The 21334-nt window shown below is 44.0% G+C and overlaps 2 protein-coding genes across 3 annotated transcripts in view; one reads left to right on the forward strand and one right to left on the reverse strand.

The window, feature by feature from the left end:
- NOPCHAP1 (NOP protein chaperone 1) overlaps positions 1-8186 on the forward strand; it is a 9620-nt gene extending 1434 nt beyond the window's left edge. The window contains exons 2-5 of one of the 2 annotated variants that reach the window (XM_040637407.1): positions 1433-1477; positions 1717-1803; positions 3280-3416; positions 5116-8186. In XM_040637407.1, the coding sequence (XP_040493341.1) occupies positions 1433-1477; positions 1717-1803; positions 3280-3416; positions 5116-5334 (488 nt within the window). In that variant the 3' untranslated portion in view covers positions 5335-8186. The remainder of the gene's footprint in view (positions 1-1432; positions 1478-1716; positions 1804-3279; positions 3417-5115) is intronic. The other variant, XM_040637408.1, reaches the window with a different exon arrangement.
- Positions 8187-11628: 3442 nt separating this feature from the next.
- ALDH1L2 (aldehyde dehydrogenase 1 family member L2) overlaps positions 11629-21334 on the reverse strand; it is a 55472-nt gene continuing 45766 nt past the window's right edge. Inside the window, exons 20-23 of the mRNA XM_040637409.1 lie at positions 20365-20530; positions 18508-18613; positions 15617-15816; positions 11629-13725 (exon numbers count right to left, since the gene is read on the reverse strand). Coding sequence (XP_040493343.1) covers positions 13670-13725; positions 15617-15816; positions 18508-18613; positions 20365-20530 — 528 coding nt within the window. The 3' untranslated portion in view covers positions 11629-13669. The remainder of the gene's footprint in view (positions 13726-15616; positions 15817-18507; positions 18614-20364; positions 20531-21334) is intronic.

Here is a 21334-nt window from a genome sequence, read left to right on the forward strand (position 1 = left end):
GGAGCTGCTGACAGCCGGGAGCGGCGGCCGCGGAGGTGACGGGCGGGTGGCGGCGGCGTGGGGTGTGCACGTGCCGCAGGGGGCGTGTGGCCGGGGCAGCGGCGGGGGCCGGCCGGCGGCTCCCTTTCCAGGCCCCGCACCCCCGAGGGGACGCCCAGGGTTGCCCGCGGGGCTTCTGAGTTACTGCTACTGCAGGGGTGTGGTTCGGGGGCCTCGCGGCAGGCACCCGGCCGCGGGCCCCGGGATGGTGGTTGTATTCCGTACGATAGTGGGCGCCCACACCGCAGAGTGCAGCAGCAGGACACCCACAGCAGCAGGGTGGGACCTGGGGAGGGTCTTAGGTCGGCTCTCCGGTCCCGGCAGCGGGCTGGTGGGGGAAGCAGGTGACTATTATGGATTCACCTCCCCACCCCCACCCCTCCTTGCTCACAGAACCACCCGTTAGTGCCTTGCCTCTCTCTTGTAGAGGGGCACTTGGGTCTAGGAAATTCACATAGGATTTCAGACACCATAGTAGAGAGTTGAAAAGCGTGGATTCGAATCCCAACTCCACGACTGATTAGCTGTGGAACAACAGCACAGTTGTTTACATTCTCAACGCTCCAGTGTTCACATTTGGAAAATGGAGGTAGTAGTACCTGTTGATTTTTTTTTTTTTTTTTTGAGGAGAAGGAGAATGCGCATAAGGTCTTTGGTCATATTCTCAGGGAGTATTAGCTTGAAGACGTTCTGTGAGAACCCAGAGCATCCCAAAGTGTTATAATAATACCCAACGCTTGTGTAGTGCTTAGTGTGACCTTGGATTTAATTAACGCATTTAATCCTCACAAAAACCCTGTGCAGAAGGTTCTGTTATCTATATTTCATAAGTGAGGAAACTGAGTCACAGTGTATCATACAAATAAGTAACTTGCTGAAGATCATGTGGCTGAAAAGTGACAAAATTGGGATTCGAACACAATCAGTCTGAGTGGATTCTTTATGCTAATCCATTTGTTAGACCTAAAGCAGTAATCAAAGAATAATTGTTGAGCTCTGCTTTGGGGGGTGAATAGGGTTTTTGTACTTGAGTGAAGAGGTTTTCCAGAAGTTGGAAACAGGGTGATCAAAGCCTTGAGTTTTGAAATACAAGTCCTGTCCTCCGAGCTCTGGTGGGCTGAGGAGTTTGTTGATTTGAGGAGTAGTGAGTGATGGGGCTGAAAAGGTGCATGGGTGTGGGGGTGGTGGACAGACAAAAGTTTTCCAAAGGGCTCGTTTGTCCAGGTTGGACCTCTTTAATTAAGGTCCACTAACAAGGCAGGTGTGCTTTCTAAACAAACGAGTGCTCCAAGAGGTTAAGTACTTTGCCTGATATATTGCAGCTAGTAACCATTTCTGGCTTCACTTAACCCTCATTGTACCCTTTGCGGCTTCCTCTGTCTCTTCGTTGCAGAAACTCATTTGTCACTGATGGATTTCTGGTCCATAAAGGGTGCAGGTTAGTTTGCACTTACTCCTCAGCATCGGTGACTCCTACAGATGTATCAGACAGGCCGAAGGAAGGGGAGGTGGGGGTGCGGAAAGAAGTAAAATATTGTCATGGAACTTGGGGAGCCTCTTTTTCTAAAAATGTCTTGGGGAATGTGGACTGTTCAAGACCTGAGAGCGGTCATGGAAAGTTTGCTGACCGGCCCCCGTTTCTTTGTTATAGTAAATTAAGCGTGTGTGTGCTTTCAGGTATATGGGACAGGTTACTCATCGACCCCAAGCGTAACTGCAGAAAAAATTCCACTCTTCAAACAGTTCGGATAGAGAGGAGTCCCTGTAAGTATCTTTCCCTCTCTTTCTCTACTCCCCTTCTCTCTCAAGAACCTCCTCGGATGTTAAATTTTGCCCAACTAAGCAGTAGAGATCCACAGAGTAGAGATCCAGTCTGGCCGGAGCGGTTCATTGTCCCCCCAGGACAGCTCAGGGGTCTCAGTGTCTTAGGAGCTGCTGACAGTGTTTTCCATCTGTGGAGTTCCGTCTGAGTCTTTTTTATATCCTTCATTTCTTTCCTCATTGTGATCGCCGTTGTGTGGGGCTTGGTATTCTAGGACCTCATTTCATCCTTCCAGCAGTCCTATTTTACAACGAACGGCCATTTCTTGACCTTCACCACCTTTCTTTTTTCTTCTTCTGTACTCTGGACAGTTCAGTCATGTACTGTGTGGCTGTACCAGTGACTTAACAAGTCTTGAGAGCTCATCATGTGCACAGTTTCGTGCTGGGCCTCTTTTGAGAGCTAAAGAAATTAGACATACCTTGTTTATTGATTCCCCTGTACTTAGCATAGTAGAGGTATCACTCCTGTTTTTACAGATGGGTAAATTGAGGTTTTGAATGATTAAATTAAATTTATTATTTAGGACACGTGTGGTTGCAAAAAACTAAAATCCAGCTCCGATTGCCTTAAGCCAAAAAATAAATTATGCTGGCCGATTTTCTCGAGGGGGGAAAAGCCCAGTGATTTCAGGTACATCTGCATCCAGGTGCTTGGTGTCCTAGGGGTCTGCTGCTCTGTATCGCTTAGCTCGGCTTCCCTCGGTGTTGGTAAATCTTGAGCAGGCTCTTCCTCACGTGTGGCAGGTTGGCCAGTCATTTACTCACTCAGAAGGAAGGGATCTCTTTCTCACAGTTCAAGCCAGAGTCCCAGGGTCCTGTCTTATTGGCCTGACTAGATCGCAGTGTCACTGAATATGCCACTGAACCAGATCATGTTGACCAAGGCACAAGAGTGACTGAGTGACTGAGTGACAGAGCTTAAAAGGAAAGTCAGGGTTATGTTACCAGCAGCAAGGGAACAGATACTGGGCAGGTAAAAACAAGCACTACTTAGTTAACTTGCCCAAGGTAATTCAGGGAGTAAGAGGTGGAACTGGGGTTCTGTTAATAACCTTGTCAGCCTGACCCCAAACCCTCAGAGCCTGATACCTCTAACTATAGAGTCATACATTCTCCTCATTCAGTTACTATTGGTTGAATGCCAGCTATCTAGGAATGTACAGTTCTGGGGATATATGAAAACACAAATAAACATTGAGAAATATTCACTAACTTGTGTAGTCCTGCTTTAAGGATTCAGAAGAGAATGGAGGTTTCTTAAAATGGAAGAAATCTGAAAGATTTTTTTATTATAACTTTTGTTGCTCTTGTTACTGTTGAATTAAGGAGTGTTTTACAATAAATTCTGGATTTTGAAAGTTGAAGTTTGGCCAAAGACTAACATAAATATTGCTAAACTGTATTTTCTCTCCTTAGTATTGGACCAAGTACAGACCTTTCTGCCCCAGATGGCTCAGGCGAATGAAAAGCTAAGAAAAGAAATGGCAGCCGCACCACCTGGTCGTTTCAATATTGAAGATATTGATGGGGCTCTTGGAAAAGTTATACAAATGGTAATGATGCTTTGTTTTTATTTCATAAAATAAAATTACCAGTTTGCCTCATCATCCATAAAGTAGAGGAGTTTTCTGTTGAAATTCAAGTGATATTTTCCTTCTTGCAGAGTCAGCTCACATTTCCAGTACTGCGTGGGAACTTGGTCGTTTTATGATTAGGGATCTTACAGATCAGTAAGTTTTCCTGAGTGGAGTTTAGGAATTCAGCAGTAGAGAAGAGGAGGGCTTTTTCAAGTCAAATACTACGTTTGTTATCTTGAAGCATTAATTTACTATGTGTCCCAAGTGGATTGTTTTTTCCTAAAAGAAGGCCTGAAAGAAGTAATCATAACCTGATTCATTATAAATATAAAAATAAATGATGCATTTAACAGACTGATAATCTAAGTTCCATGGGAAATCTTCTCCCTGTGTCCTCACATCTTCTGTCTACACCGGCGTTCCCTTTATAACACGTCTGGACAGAGCTGACACCGTTGTTAATGGTAACATCTCATTCATTGGCGGCTCTGGTCAGCTCTACCTCCAGAATATGTTCCAGATCCAGCCACTCTGCACGATGTCCCCTGCTGCCACCCCTTAGTCCACATCATCGCGGTCTCCCCTGTGGACTCTTGCAGTGATTTCTCAACAGGTTCCCCTGCTTCTGCCTTTTCTTTCCTAGAATCTGTCTTTACACTGTGTGTGGCCCACGTTCCCATCACATTTCTGATGAATTCGGAGTCCTTTGAGGGCCCGTGTGATCCGGCCTCCAGCTCTCCATCTGACTTACCTCCCACCGCGCCCCCTCTTTCCTGCACTCCCATTCAGTGTCCCTGCTCCAGATTTCTTCTCTCTTTGTACAGGGCTCTTCTAAGATTTCTGCATCCTCACTCCTTCCATCTCTCATCAGTTGTCACCCCAACAAGCGGCCTTCCCCGATGGCTCTATGAGAAGCTTATCCTATCCTGCTTTGCTTTTCTTCATTTTCACGGCCCTACACTGTCCCTTACGTGTAGTTGTCCACTGTCTGTCTTTCCCAACTAGGACAGAGGTGAGCAAGAATTTTGTGTTTGGGGCCAGCTAGTAAATACTTTAGGCTTTTGGACCGCCCTGTCTCTGTTGTGACTGCTCATTTCTGCCGTTTCAGCATGAAAGCTGCTGTAGACGATGTGTATGAATAGGCAGGTTTTATCAACTTATTTATGGACACTGAAATTTGAATATCATATAATTTTCATGTTTCATGAAATACTATCCTTTTGTTTTGGTTTGTTTTTTTCTACCATTTAAAAAAACATCCTTAGCTCACGAGCTAAACAAAAACAGGTGGCGGACTGGGTTTGGCCTGCAAGCTCTAATTGGCCAATCCCTCTCAAAAACAGAAGTTCCAGAAAGGCAAAGATTTTGTTGCTGTTCTCGTGGCATCTCTCGGACCTCGCGTGGGGCCTGGCTTGGGTTAGCATCTGTTGAGATTTGTTGGACGTGCTCAGGGTATACAGAATCGGGTCGTGGGGGACTTTTTATACTTGTATACCTGTAAGTCATGCCGGACTCTGGCAACTGACAGGGAAGAAGTGCCCTATTGTACTGAAAACATTTCCTGTCCCATATGCTTCCATTTCTGTGCTTAGTGTTGTTGGTTCTTCCCAAGGTTGTTATCACAACTTTCTAGGAACTGCCCTGAAATCAATTTCTCGCCTGGTGCTTTTGGCAGGACGTGGCCTTGTTTGAGATGAATCAAGCCGATTCCAAAGAAGAGGACAGTTCAGAAGAGAGTTCGCAAGACAGCTCGGAGGACAGCTCAGAATCTGAGGGGGAGGACGACAGCACCTCTTCTGAAGTCACCATAGATAACATTAAGCTTCCTCATTCGCAAGATGGAAAAGGCAAGATCGAGGTTTTGGACAGTCCTGCCAGTAAAAAAAAGAAATAGTAAAATAAATGATCTCAGAAACAGGTGATACATGCCTGCTAATTCTGCGGAAAAAAGAACATGGCTTGCTGGTTATTTTGCATTTCAGGTATCTGTGGTGCTTTTATGTATTATCAGATGTATTTTGTTTCTCAGAGAAACAAAAGCTCCTGTTAAAGAGGTTCGAAGGTCTCATTTGGAGACCTTGTAAGAGCAGACTCTCTGATCTCACGCTAAAGAGATTTCACTTAGAAAGCTTAACTTTATGTATGGTGACAGTGAAGTTGTTGGCCTTTTCTTTCTTCAGCATAGACTTCAGAAATAGCAAACTTATTTTAAAGCAAAAATACAGATTGTTTGCTTTAAAGTTATTCTCGTGAATAAAACAATCTGAGTTATTGAAGGTCATTATAAAGTCAAGTTTATTTGTTAGCATCACAGTGGGTTCAATGGGGGAGAATTTTTTTTAAGAGACAGAAGTTTTTTACAAAGAAAAGAATTGCTTATATTCAGCTGCCCTCGGGCATATCTACTTTCATTAAAAAAAAAAAAAAGTCCTTTCCAGTTCGAGCTGGAACTCTGGCGCTCTGTGGTTTCATCACTGCTGGGGACTCTGCAGCCACTCTGCACGGAGAATTTACTGGTTGGAAAAATTCATGGTTTTTTTGTCTTTGTTTTGCGGATTTTTTGTTTCAGCTATGAAAACTATTCTACACGGTTGCCCACAGTTTAAAACCTATCAAATGTAGAAAATAAGGGACATCACAGACAAAATAGGGCGTGGTCCAAAAAAAATGTAACCACTGGTTTTTCCCTTTCAAAGGTCAAAATGATCCCAGGCTGGAGTCGTCTTTTGCCTCATTCTTGACCTTATTAAATTTGTTTCAGATCTCATCTGCCAAGGGACTGGCTTTGCTCAGGATATAGGCCTGAGAATTGAAACGATCATCGCCAAGTGGGTTGAGCTGATGCAGTTTGTCCCCTCATGTTTTAGAGCTCTCTTTTAACTCTTTTTTCCCACTCCTCACGTTAGCTCAAGACATCTTGTAAATACTCTGAAGGTAATTCTCAAGGTTCTTTCTGGTATTTCCCATTGCAAATTGGAACCAGCTCTTCTGGGCTGTGCCTCATGAAATGTACGAAGAATCGAACAGATCTGGAAATGAGACTCCTCAGCTGCAAAGGTTACTGTGCTGTATTTAGTAGCACCAAACATAACTGTGGTGAATTATTGGTGGAAATAGTTAAAGATCGCCTCCTGCCAGCTAATATCTTTTGCTGCATTGGGGGAAGAGTTACATTGGTCTGGTTCATGACTTAGCATGGCGGATGGTGCCGAGTGGGCACTGGATAATGTTATTAAACGACTTAATGGATATATGAGGGTGTATAGGAAATTTCAAGCCATGGTGGGCTGCTCCAGGCAGGGGGTTGTGAAGGTGGAACTTCACAGGAAGTACACATCCCAGTGGAAATACGCTGAGTGATCAGCGAGAGACCAGTCTAGAAATACATACTATGTGTATAGAATTTTAATAGTTCCCTCCTGCCATAGCTATCTCGTATACTACAGCGAGCCTCCCTGTACAGCAAAGGAAGTCAACTAAATTCAGACATTCTTATGACATAGTAGAAAAAAGAAAAACATGAAAATTTAATTTATGATAAGGATGTCATTTTAAGTGTAAAATGGATGAATTATTCAGTGTACAATGTCAGAACTGGCTACTTCAAGCAAGGTCAGATCTTAGCCTCATACCATGTGCTAAGATAAATTTTATGTGGATTAAAGACTCAAATATAAAGAAAAAATTAAAAGTTTCATACTAAAATATGTGAATATCTAATAGTGAAATTGGGAAAAAGGTTTTTTTTTTCCTTTTTCCAGGAGGTAGGAGTCAAAAAAGTTTTTTTGGTTTTGCTTTTTAAGCAGAGTGCAAAATCTGAAATCACAAAGGAAAAGAGCAGAAAACAACATCCGCACAAATATTAAAAACCAGTGCATAGCAAAGAAATTTTAAAGGCAAAGGACAAATTGGGAAAAATATTTGTAACATAAGACTGAGTGCCAATATATAAGGGGCTGTTACAAATTTTAAAAAAGACTAATATCTTAATAATGAAAAGGCTGTAAGACAATTCACAGAAAAAAAATGTTTAACTCCATGTATCCAAAAAAAAAATGGCAAATGAAACCAAGATTGCATTGTTGACTTAGCAAATTGGCAGATGAAACCATAGCCAGTACTTACTGAGCCCTTCCTGTGTGACCCGCTATGTAAGTGTCTCACATTTTGAGTCAGCACCACTCAGTCGTATATGAAAATTTACTGAGCTGCACATTTAACATTTGTGCACTTTGCTGTAAGCATGTGACACGTTAAGTAGAAAGCTGTTTTGTTTGTCAGCATTTGGCCCTTCAGGCTGCTGGAAAGTAAATCGCTGTTGTGCTTTGGTTAGTCTGACCTGTGCTTTCTGTGCCTGGTGCTGGGGTGTGAGACGTGGCAGCCCCTTGGACAGCAGTTCTGTTCCTGCTAAGGTTGATGAGGGGTACCGTGCTCCTGGGGTTCCCATCCTTCTATGACTCTCTGACAGTTATAAATCCGAAAATCTGGTATAATGGTGTTTGTAGCAACAATTTCATTCTGAATGAATCTCCTGTCCGTTCCCATATTTTAATTGTGCATTAAATAAAATACTTATATAAAAAATCCTGCCTTACGAAGTAGCTTGTATTACTGTACCTGTACCCACTGGTCTGGTAGGACAGGCAAGGGGAGAGGCTGAGTCTTATCTTCACTTGTATTTCCCTCCGTGCCGAGCAGAGGGCCTTTCACTTGGTCAAAATGTACAATAAATGTTCATTAAACTGCTCTTTTTCTCTTTATGTCAGTAAAGTAATTCATTTTAAACGACAGTGATTCTCGATCCTGAAGAAACAAGACAGGGTAATTATGACTGGTAGACTTTTCCAAAAAGTTGAACGCTGGAATCTTTGTGGTTGAATCCCCACCACCCACCTGGTCATGGGAAACCCCTGCCAGCGATTGGAGTGGGAATGAGCACGTGACACAAACTTTCCCGTGAGGCATAGCAAAATCTCGTGTAGACTTTGGGAAAGGAAAGGATTTTTCATTCCTAAAAAGAGGTGGTTCCTTTCTTCTTTTAGAAGAAAGGCTTGAACATTTTATGACTGGGTAGGATTCCTGGGAGTCCTGTCTAGTGGCCGTGAGTGGAGCCAGCTCTTGAGTCTGGGCCCCAAGGACAGCAAAGTGAAGCAGGGGGCACCATGGAGTCACTGCATTGAATAACTCTGCAGATGGAATCCCTAGACTTGGTTTGGTGACACAGTTAAGTGTGCTGCTTGTTTCAAACCAAACCAAACCAAACCAAACCAAACCAGTGCCTTCTGAGATAATTCTGCTTCTATCCACCTCACAGAGGAGAAGGGTAGGCCTGGACCTGCTACGTACCTTTCCTGAGGCCTCCCAGTAGGTAAGTGGTGGAGCCAGGTGTCGCTGAGCCGGTCACACCCAGCCACCGCGGGCCCACCAGTTGCTCTGCCGCCAGCACAGACCCCAAAGCTGTCCGGACCAGACCTCGGCCTGGCCTCTTATCTCAGTTTCCCCACCAGCAAAATGGGGGTAACAGTCTCCCTCATGGGCTTTGGTAAGAAATGAATGAGTTGAAAGAGCATGTGTTTGTCACAGTACTCAGTCGATGTGAGGCATTACGATGCTATGGGGTAATGCACCGTGGTGGCAAGAATCTGGGGGAAACTTAGTAAGATTATAGGTCCCAGGAATTTATCCTAGTTACAGCGTTGTTCACAAATTTCTATAGAAGATTTACTGCCAAGTTTAAAATACCAAAAACCAACTATGTCCAGCATACGTGTAGACGTACGCCAACCGAGGACAAGTTAAAGCCACTGAACACAGGAAGAAGTACGTTTATTGACACAAAGATGCTTGTATATTGTTCATTGCAAAAGGCAGATAACAAAGTTACGTACAGTATTCTAGTAATTCTGTAAAATACAGATTCATAGGAAAAGTCTGGAACAATCTCAAATGCCTGTGGTTCTTTCTGTGTGGAGAGTTTATAGTGGAATCTTACCTTCTGATTTTATGTATTTTTACATAATTAGGTATTATTGAATCATTTTAAAAATCCACTAGGGTATTATTTGCATAACAGCGATGATAATCACCCCATCCACCATGTCTCACATCCGAGAATCTCCTTCAGCCCAGCTTCCCCTCTACAGCTCTCCTTTCCTGGAGGGCAGGCATGGGGAAACCAGTTCGGCTTCTCACCCTGTCGCCGGCCACTTGCACCACAGCTCTTGCAGACGGTGACATGTTCGGTGCGTGCTGCTGTTCACCACCCGGGCCCTGATGTAGGCCTCGGCAGTAAAAGCCATCCAGCTTGGTTAAGACCACCGGCTTCTCTGCCAAGGGTCCCTCTTCTGCCACCTAACAGCCGTGTGACTTGGGCAGGTCACTTACCCTCTTTCGTTAGAGAGCACGTATTTGTTGAGCTCCTTCTACGTATTAGGCGCTGCCGACGCAGCACTGAACAAAGCAGCCCCTGTTCGTGAAGTTCGTGTTCCGACGGGGAGAGACCGACAATAAATAAAGGGGCCCGGTTGTGATAAATGCTACGAAAATAAGGCGGGATAAGAAGACTACACAATGACAGGGCAGATGAGGTGTGACTGCAGGAAGAGGCACTGGTGTGCCGGCACTGACTGCTCGTACTCAGACCGCACGCATCTGTAGTTTGCCATCAGCCTCGATGAGAGCATTTCTACACGGACGTTAGCAACCGCTCCAGGAGTCTTTTTCCCCCGAGAACCAATTGGTAAATATTTACCAGCACGCCACTGGGAAGAGGCACAGCAAATGCAAAGGCCCTGAGGTACGAGTTTGCTCGTCTGTTCGAGGAACATCAAGGCAGCCGGGTGGCCAGGCAGAACAAGAGGGAAGTTCATAGGGGACAACGTCCGAGGGGCCAGGAGCAAGATCGACAGGACGTCGTAGACCCCAGTAAGTACACCTGACTTTATCGAATTGGGGGCCATTGGAAGGTTTGGGCAGAGAGAGGAAAGACAGCATCTCACTTTAACTTCGAACAGATCCACACAGGGAGGAATGAGGAAGACAGGCTGGGAGCCCCGGGCGTAACCAGGATCAGCGGTGAGGCTGGCTCGGTAGTCAGGAAGCTGGTAAGAAGGGCCCCTCAACTTACTCGTTTTTCCCAGACGTTGTGAAGATTAAACAAGACGGCATTTACAAAGTGCTTGCTAGAGTGTCTAGCACACAGGAGGCCCTCGATACATGATAGCTGTGGTTACTGTTGACCAAAAAAAGGCCAATCCTGGGGTGGAGAAGGGGTGCTCCTATCTGATTAGGAAGGCAGATAATTTTAGCACCAAGTGATAAGTACTGTGTTCCTGACAAGTGAGAGCTTAGAGGAGAGACCCTCAAGCCAAGCTGGGGGTAGGAAGCCACAAAGGGTGTGGGAGCAAAAGGTGACTGCTTTAGCCAAGGCAAGAGGAAGAGGATCAGAAGACCCACTTGGAGTGTCCACACCTCCCCATGCAGGTAATAATCAGATCACAGCTTTATTCTTTAGCAAAATAATCTGTGATCCGAAAGAATAGTGATTATCTCTAAAAAAATTTTTTTCTTAAGTAATCTCTGTGCCCGACATGGGGCTCGAACTCACGACCCCAAGACCGAGAGTTGCATGCTCCACCACCTGAGCCAGCCAGGCACCCAGAATAGCGATAATCTAATTATTTCCTGTGTTAATTAAATCACCTGGTAGGCTGTGGGTCATTATGTTCCAATTAAAATTCACTGTCATTTTGTGAATTCCATGGAACCTTTGATTCTGATCAGCAAATACAAAGACTCAAGCCAGTAGGAACTTTAGAACGTGCTATGGAAGAAGTTGTTAATCTCCAAGCATGGGCTTTAGGAGATCTGCGAATCCCTTGAAGATACTTGCAGAATTAGGTATGTGTGCGGGAATTTGGGTAGAAATGGCACGGAAGGGCTCCACAGCTTTTAGCAGATTCTCAAAGAGTTGTGTGGCCCAAAGAAGATGAAAAACACTGCTACTGAGATACGTAATAGGCGGTAAAATCAGTCCAGAAGAGACAGACATGGTTTTGTTTGCCATTTTATCTATCATTAAAATATTCGGGGGAGCCTGGGTGGCTCGGTTAAGTGTCTGCCTTCAGCTCAGGTCATGATCTTAGGGTCCTGGGGTCAAGCCCCGCGTCCTGCTCCCTGCTCGGCAGGAAGCCTTCTTCTCCCTCTTCCTCTGCCTCTTCCCCCTGCATGTGTGCTTTCTCTCTCTGTGTCAAATAAATAGATAAAATCTTTTTAAAAAAATTTTGGTAAAGTGATATTTTAGTTTATATGAAATCTGTTAAAAGGCTGCATTTAAAAGTGTTTCCTTTATAATAAGGCCTTTGTCATTTAATTCAAATATGAGCTGTCAATTTGGACTCAGAGAATACTCATTCCAATTTAGAATTTCAGCTGTGCCCGACTCCGATGGTAAATGAGCTATCGTGTAATAAAAAATGCTCACAGGCAAAATATGCTCTCGGTCGTGCCGGGATCACACCTGGTGTTCTTCCCTTTGGATGTTTTCCGCCTCTGATTTTGTTGTTGTTTGTTAATTGGTTCCCCACATTCCCTTTATGATAAGCTGCTGAGTCTCTGAAGTACCAAGTGTCCCCTAAGGGCTTCTTCAAAGTCAGAGATAGGAGTGTTTACTGAAATTCTACTTTAAAAGGAGGAGTAATAGAAGTTCATTGCTCAGACCATCCTCCGATGACACTGCGGTTCAGGATCTCACCTTCTCGTCCCATGGGGATGGTGGTAATTTACTCACCTAACTATTTTTGTCTGACAACAGTCAATTTTGTGAGTCCTGCATGGATTGTACTAATTCCCATTTCTTGGGCGCAGCAGACTGTGGTCCAAACAGCTTGTCAGGTGTGTGATGCGTACCATCGCACTGAATCCTTCCAGCACCTCGTGAGACAGGGACTTTATCCCCATTTTATAGATACCAACGCTCTGAGATAGTAGGTAACTAACTTGCCTAAGATGACCCAACCAGTGGTCACACAGCGGACTCGGCAGGTAGAAAAGTGGAAAACGAGATGTTCAATGAAGAACAAATGAGCTGCCGAAGGAAAAGCGGTCCTTTCCCTCGTACCATTGCTCTTTTTCATGACATGGCCTTTTCCAGCGCTGCTGCGCCAAGCGCCGTGTCGGAATAACGGAGTGGAGGAATCAGTGACCCCTGAAAAGGACTGTAGGGAAATTAAGTCATCTAGTTAGTTTATCTCGATATATTTTTAAAATAGCAATGGGGGAAGCAAAGTTGATTTTTTCTCGAACACCATGAACATAGCACAATGCAAGGTACTGCTGTTATTGCATTGACTCCTCAGAATAAATCTCCTGAGGAAGGCATTACTCTCCCCATTTGACAGATAAGGAAACTGAGGCTGGGGGAAGTTGAGGAAGTTTCCCCGAGTCACATGGCAAGATGGTATGATATGAACCAAGACCAGCCTCCAAAGGCCATTTACACTCTATATCATCCTGTAAAATTCACTTTTTAAAAGCTATTTATTAGAATTTAAGCTATCTGGGGCCAGAGCTGATGTCATTGAATGCTGTCTATGGTAAGTGTATGTCTATGGTAAATGTTCTGAGAACATCACAGAGTACCCCATACCTAGTAAGTACTCAAGCACCGTTTTGGGTTGGCTGTCCATCACAGTAGGTGGGAAATAGAACATCAAAAGGCACAAAGATGTATCTTATTTCCAAATATGAAAAAAAAAAGGAATTTGCTTCACATTCCTTACGGGATATACTGTTCCTTGAGAGCAAAATTATAGCAAATCTTTTTAAATAGCCCCATAGGTAGAGTTCAGAGGTTAAAACCTACATATGTTATGCAGTCTCCCCCAAATGCACCATGTGCATGATAACGGCCTGATACATTTTTCAAGATGAACAACAATGGCTAGATTAGTGTCGGTGGGGAGGAAAAGCGACTTGGCGGTTTAGAAACATGTGGGTTATACAACGTAGTCAACCCCCAACAACTACAAATCGTTTTAAAGTATAAAAGGTGTATCAGAAAATAGGCACAAGTGTAAATGCTTGGACACGTGGCCCTGACCCACTTTATGGTCCATGTGTGTGTTTTCTCGCTCGTGGCTGGTCCCTCGTCCCTCAGCGCACCCGGGCTTCTGAAGGGCGTTGAGGGATCAGGCGTGGTGCTGCCGAGGGTTCCCGAAGACGGCACGGCCCTAGTACTCCAGCGTCACCGTCTTGGTTTTGAGGTATTCGTTCAGAGCTTCCTCCCCTAGGGAACAGAAAAACAGTTCATGGGCCAGTGGATGCAATGCCAGCAGACTTTGGATACAGATGTAGGCGTGCAGGTCGCTAAGTGACTAGAATGTGGCCGAAGCCAGGGCTTCCCAAACTGTAAAGTGCGTGTGAGTCACCCAAAGGCCTCATGAAACTGCGGAGTCTGATTAAATCCAGCGACGGCCCTGAGACTCTGCATGTGTGACCGTCCCCCGATGACGCGGATGCTCGTGGTCCACGACCGCACTTTGAGGAGTAAGGGCTTAGACCACCTATCAGGTCTTCTGAGGAACAGTGCTGACTTGGTCAGTCTCCGCCAGAAAATGTGCTCTCACCTCCTTTCCCTGCCTGACCACAAACTCTCATCTCCATCCTTTCCCCATTTAGGCTGACTGGAAGTGACCAAGATACTGTCCTTCGGGTTATATTAAACGAAGCAGAACTGAGCAGAAGAAAGAAAGTTTGAGAGCCTCTGGTGTAATCTTATTTTAAAGATAATGCAGTTTCCCTGATTTATATAGTATAGAGAAGAGTATATCCAGGCTAGAAAATCAGTAGGTTTGCCTTTCTGTTTCTATTCTATTTTGAGCTCGTACAAATCACTGATTTCCATGGCAGTGAAAGGGCACAAATACCACAAGGACAACTCATGAATATATGATTCTGGAAGTTGAGCTAAAACAACTTAACCTTAATGGAAAATTGCCCCGGGAAGCTTTTAAAACTCCTAATCGCAGGTCACACCCCAGACCCACTAAATCAACATCTTTGTATTTTTTAAAGCTCCCAGGTGACTGTAATCCAATGTGCAGCTAAGGCTGGGAACCCCTGGGCTTAGGGAGTTTAAAATTGAGAGAGAAAGAAACCATTTAGGCAAATTCTATTGTTTTATGATAAACACCATTTACCTTCAGCTCAATGGAATTTAAAATGAGAGCTGCTTTATTGGTGCAGAAACATTACCAAAAGTCACCAGGAAAGAGAAAATGTAAAAATACCCCACATTAACCAAACTTTTATTAGTGGACTAATAAATCAGTAAATCACGAACATTTCCATTTTTGAAACAACGTGCTGGATTGGCTCTGGGGAGTAAGAACGTGGGCTCTGCAGGCAGACTGCCTGGCTTGGAATTCTCTTTCCAAGCAGTGACCGGCTGTGTAACTTTGGGCAAGTTATCCAACCTCTCTGAGCCCCAATTTCCCCGTTTATAAAATAAGGATAATAATAGCACCTCCCTCCCGGGGCTACTGTGAAGATTGCTTGTGCTATTACAGGTAAAGTAATTAGCAGAAGATCTGGTCCATACTTACTATTCAAAGTAAGCTGTTACTTGAAATGTGGTAGTGTCATTGCCTGCAGAGAATTCTCTTTTGGACTTCCTGCAACTCTAAATCTGAGTTCCCAGACTGCCAGAAAACCCTGCCAATTGCAGTATTGATTCTGAAAGACTGCCAGGCAGCTTACAGAGAGGATTTCTTCTTGGAACTAGCTGCTTTTGCCCTCCACCCACTTCCCTTTGTTGGTTTCACTTGGTCCCATGAAAGCTAAACCAAGTGCATGCTGAATGTCAGGTAAAAAAAAACTAGGCATATTTTAGCTAACAGATATTGCCAGTGGGTTTTTTGGGGTTTTTTTCTCCCCCCTTTCAACATTCATCTTGTTCTTTGAAAAACGCTTTTCCATGCAATTTGGGTACTTTTCTGTATGGACGTTAGCTAACAATGTTTAACATTAAAACACAGTCAGCACCCGGAGAAACCCAGATCCAACTGCCGTATAGGAAATGTCCTTCAAAACAAGACCCGAGCGGTGCAGGGAACGTCAAACAGACTTCCCTGTGACAGGCAAACACAGGGAACATGCAGGAGCAAAGCAGAGCATACCTAAGTCTTTCCCAAAGCCAGATTGTTTCACTCCCCCGAAAGGGGCTGCCACGTCCGTCTTGTTGTACGTGTTCACAAACACAGTTCCTGCTTCTAGTCTCTCGCTCACATACATGGCTTTACTGATGTCTCTTGTAAAAACCCCGGAGGCCAGACCGTACTCTGTATTATTTGCTCGCTGCAACACTCCTTCGATGTCCCTACAAGATGTTTTTAGGAAGACAAAACTTCATTGAATGTAAAGCGAATCATTCGCATTTTATGTTCTAACAGTTTACCCTGCGTGCTAGAAACAGAAAAACGCTACCGCAACTTAAGTGTTCATGAATGAAATATTCCAGGCTTACACCAAGAGAGAGTCCCAATGAGCTATTATAACTCTATTATTATATTTTTCATGTAGACCATGCGACACCTTTTAAAATCTGAAGTCATCTTTTCCATTCTCTTCTTGGTTCTCCTTCACGACTTCTCACCTCCTCCCCCTCCCTTGAGTCCCGCTTCTAGATGTATTCGCAGAGCACCCCCTCTTTCCCTCCATCTCTCCAGATTTGGAATACAGTTCCAGGTTCATTCATTCAGCCCCTCGCCCTGAAGCCTTCCCAGCTCCCACCAGTGCCACGGGGAGCCCGTCGGGTGTAGTGGCTCAGTGAGAGGGCTCTGCAGCCAGGCCCCCGGGTGAACTTGGGCAAATAGCTTCATCTCCGGATGCCTTTGTTTATTGCAAAACAGCAGTAATAAGAAAAGGGCCTTTCTCCTTGTCGTGAGGATTAAATAAGCGAATGGTGCCCGGAACACAGTATGATGCTCAATGAAAGTCAACCATAATCAGGAGCATGTATTCTTCCAAACTCTGGGTTTTGGTTTAACTCTTTGTGTACTTGTGGTTCGCCCCCCAACTACACTGGAAGCTCCCTGAGGGCACGGTGACCTCTTATTCTTCTTTATACTTTGGTGTTAGATCATCCAGAGTGAATTCAATTAATACAATTCAATAAAAGGAAATACAAATTATCCCTTCAATCCTGCTTTCCCTGCCTTTTGACTCAGTATGTGCTCACTCGTAAGCTACGTGGAGGCGTGACCCTGTTCATCTCTCAGTTGGGTCCAGTGCCAGCGTGTCTGTCATGGTACGAGTATCTCATCTTTATGCGTGTCATCCTAATGTTTAAAACTGCGTGAACGTTCTACGGCATGGCCACTGAATGCAAGCCAAGGAGTTCATCTGGTGCTCTGGCAAAGAAACAGGATCTGTCCCCAAACAGGAGAAAAAACGAATCGTGCTGGACTTTTTTTGAGAGACAGACAGCCCAGGCTTCGACATGGTCGCCTTTGAAGGGATTTTTCCAAGGTAATCCTGACAATACACCGTCTGAAGCTCGCACAAGAAATGTGGAACTGACCCTGGAGGGAATTGAGGCTCTGCTAAAACCTCGCACGCTTCTTGATCGTTGCACACGGTAAGAACCCACATATTTATTGACGAGCCTATGGTGGAAAGATGGCTTTATGCCATTACTTGTTGGGGACTCTTGAGATGACACCACTTGAGAGGCTAATACCTTGCCTACTCCTAGGATAATAACAAGGACAGCAAGGGCCACAGCACTATCAGCAAACATGACACAAAAGGATAAATGCTATTAATCATCCAATTTTGCAGATAGAGAAACCAAGGCTCAGACTGGCCCAAGCCCGTAGAGGTCGTCAGGGGCAGCGGCAGAGGGCTGGGCACCCACCGGGGCTGCCTTGGACCCTATCTGGTTATTTGCCCATCTCCTTGTCTGTCTCCCCCGTGAGCTGGTAAATTCCTCAAAGATAGGAACTGTGACTTATCCTGGTTGATAACCCCCAAAACTGGCTTCTAAAATCTACATGTTTGGGGACCTGGGGTGGCTCATTCGGTTAGGCATCTGCCTTTGGCTCAGGTTGTGATCCCAGGGTCCTGGGATGGAGCCCTGCCATCAGGCTCCCTGATCAAGGTGGGGTTGGGGGGGGGTCTTCTCCCTCTCCCTCTGCCCCTCCTCCCTGCTGGTGTCCTCTCTCTCTCAAATAAATAAATAAATTAAATCTTTAAAAAAAAAGAAAATTTGCACGTTTAACACAAAGACTATCCTATGGGGGAACTTTATGAGGAAAAGAAGGTGAATAGAGCATCCTTGGATCAGTGTGTCAAAAAGTTGCTCACTATAGCTTAGTGTCCCCACATAGATCTTAGGATATTTCTATCAGACCAAGAAGTCCTCTGAACTCTGTGTTCTGGTTTTTTTCCACCTTCTCATTTGTTGAAGGAACATTCAAACCAGAATTCTGGAGAATTTTGCCCAGTATACCATGAGAGTCTATTGTATTAAATATTCTTGTATGAGCTCAGGTACCATACAAGCCTCTCTGATCCGCTAAACACTTTGGAGAGTTTCCCGCACTATAATGAACCATCCTTGATGGGTGATTATATGGTGATTGTGGACATCTTACAAAAAGTTCAGTATTAGGCTTTGGGGGGCATAATCCCCTATGAAGGCAATGCTGTTTTCTTGGGAAAATCGCATTTCACAGATGCTGCCTTCCCTTGAAATGTAAATGTAAAAACTAGTTCTGTTATTCTTAGGTACTTATCTTGTTGGAGAGACATTTCAAGTGTTGGTTGTACAAAAACTAAATGTAGTCAGCGAAAATTCCATACTGTCAGCCATTGATTTAAGCTAAGAAGCAAAAATACATAACAATCGACACTGGTTAGCCTTCTCTTCTAATTATTTAAGTCAGTTATTGTTATATAATTGAGCATTACATGTTCGTTGATTTTATGGTCTGTGTATTAGCACAATGGCAGGAGAAAAAAACACTTATCTAGTCAAAACCTGTTAAATTGTGCCTGAAGAACATACCCATTTTGGAATTTAGAAATGACCATAATAGGCCCAAATGACTCCTCTTTGGCAAGATACATGTGGTCTTCCACATCTGTGAAAACAGTTGGTTCCATAAAAAAGCCTATTTGAAAAACAGAAAAGATCATCAATTATAGGGTAATTAATTTTTAATTAATAGTTCTCTCATTTAATTACACCATAATTTTTTTTTCCTTTCCTTCTGCGTCAATAAAACCAAACAGGCTTTCCTTTTCCTATTTGGCATTAGCATTCCTAGGTTCTTGTGTTTTTAGCTACTCATTACAAAAATTTCAAACATATGTCAAAGTAGAGGAAGTAGTATCGTGAATCATAAAATAAATATCTACTCATATTTTGCTATGATTCATTTTTTTCCCTTGCTGATATAATTAAAAGCAAATTCCAGAGGTTATAGCTTTCAGTACAAATGTATTTTTGTACTGTATATTTGTATTTCAGTACAAATCTGTAAAAAAATAAGGCATTTTCTTACCTACCACAATATGTTATCACATCTAACAAAATTAGTGCTAATTCCTTTTTCATGATTTATGGTTCCATTTTTTTCTCAAAAGTATCTTTTCTACAGTTGATTTGGTTGATTCAGGCCTTCAATAAATTCTACACGTGGCATTCACTCGTTAGATCTCTTAAGGGTCCTTTCATCTAGAACATTCCACCCCTAATTTTTCATGTCGCTGACTTGTGAAACAGACCGCGTTAGCTGTCCTGCAGAATATATTGCATTTAGATTTGTCTTTGTTTCCTTGGGATGACATTTTAATTTGTTCCTCTGTCCCCTTTATTTCTCATAAGTGGGAAGTTTGACCTCGAGACACAATTAGATTCAGGTTAAACTGAATACTGCAGAGGTGATGCGACGTGTTACACGCTGCATCTCCTAGGAGACACATCACACCCGGCTGTCCTGCTTTCACTGTTGCTTAGACTGACCAGTGTGGTCCAAGCAGTGACGACTTCACCTCTCTATTGTAAAACTGTGTTTTTCCCCTTGAAACTGCCAAGTGATCTTGGGGGAGAAACTTTGGTGCCTTGCACATTCTCAGTCCCCATCAACCTCTCTCCCAATAACTTGAGCCTCCCTTGATGATAACTGCCTGAATCAATCATTTCATGCAATTAGGGGTACGCAGTGGTGATCTTTCTATTCCATCATTTTTTTTCTACATTAATTAGCAGAAATTCCTCTGTTAAAAAAAAGTCTCCTTTATCAGCTACTCAGTTTACCCAGAAATTCAGTTCATGCAAGAAACACAGACACATGTTAAATTTTCCCCTTCTAATGATCAACTTTCAGAGTAAGGTGTTGCAGCCCAATCCCCCTACAGCAGTGAAAAATGGGGTTTCGAAGTTGTTGTTTGTCTTTCTTTCCTTTGGGGTATCGTGACATGGAGCCATTCCCATATTTCAGTAACAGGTACAGCTTTAGACAATAGGAATAAATCCTTCCCAGGCTATCCTGGTTAAGATTACATCTCACAGCTCCAGGAGTCAAGGTCACCAGCACCAGAATAACACAGTTGTCCATTACACCTGCTTACTGGACCGCCAAGGGCCTGTCACGTCCATTTTGTGATTGGATTTCCACAGCCTCGTAAAGCAGGGTGTGCACACTTCATCCCATGTTACACAGGAGGAAACTAAGGCTCAGAAAAATTGTCATGTCCAAGGTATCCAGTGTGTAAGTGGCCAAGTGGTATCCGAAAACGAATTCTTGTGATCATAACATAAATGCTACTCTTTACTTTCGAGGCAAGATGGGGCTGCAGCGAAAACCGTTACCATCCATTCCAACCTCAGAAGCTAGTGCTGCTGTGGGGCTGGTCTTACCTGGCCTGTGGACTTGTCTTCCCCCGTACACCAAGGTGGCCCCTTCTTTCACCCCAGCTTCACAGTATTGCAGAAGCTTTTCCAGATGGGCCTGATGATTTTGGGGCCCGTGATCGGTGGATCTGTCAAGTGGGTCACCAATTTTCATCTTTTTAATTTCTTCCACCTGTTTGTCACCCAGGTCACAAAACACAATTGACTGTTAATAACAGTAATGGATACCCTCGGCTAGCTTCTACAGTGTGGGGGTGTCGTACTAAGCCGTCAAAAGATGTGTTGTCGCTTACTCTTCACGGAAGCACTGGAGGAGGGTATTTATTATTTCCATCTTACAGATGGAGAAACTGAGGCTTAGACAGGTTCAGTGACTTAACACACTCAACCACTAAAGACAGTAGAGTCTTCCTGACTTGAAAGCTCATGCTGTTAACCACTGAGTTCTAACAGACCGTAAGCTACAATGTTACATTCAAATTATCCTGCGTGTTAATCCATTAAAATAGCAAGCCTGATGTTCTGGAATTTTTGTTAATAGAACACACTTGTACTCTTCAGGACAGAAGAATTTCTAAAATGGCCACATGGTTATCTTTTTCCTCTCCCCAGATGTAGCAGCCTGCCCTTCTGAAATGTTCATGGCATAGCCATGCCAGAGGAATTGCTAGAATGTTCCAATGAAAAGCCATCTTCATTATGCAATGTCCTTCGCTCTCTATGTGATCGTCCCTGTGCACCTCACTTACCTTGATCTACTTACACATTTTCTAAGGTTAAGTCCAATTCCAGTAAGAAGAAAGAATGCGAGTTACCACCACCCAGCAGGGCCATGAATTTTAATTTGGGCAGAGCAAGACTCCCTCAGGAAGTACTCAAGAAATAGCTGCTGAGTCCACAGTCTCTCATGGTTCATTCCCCCTCCTGTTACTGTGGACTCTGGGAAAAAAACTGAGGGCTTCAGAGGGGAGGGGGG

This window comes from Ursus maritimus, unplaced genomic scaffold (assembly GCF_017311325.1).
Source record: "Ursus maritimus isolate PB19 unplaced genomic scaffold, ASM1731132v1 scaffold_21, whole genome shotgun sequence".
Lineage (NCBI taxonomy): Eukaryota > Metazoa > Chordata > Mammalia > Carnivora > Ursidae > Ursus > Ursus maritimus.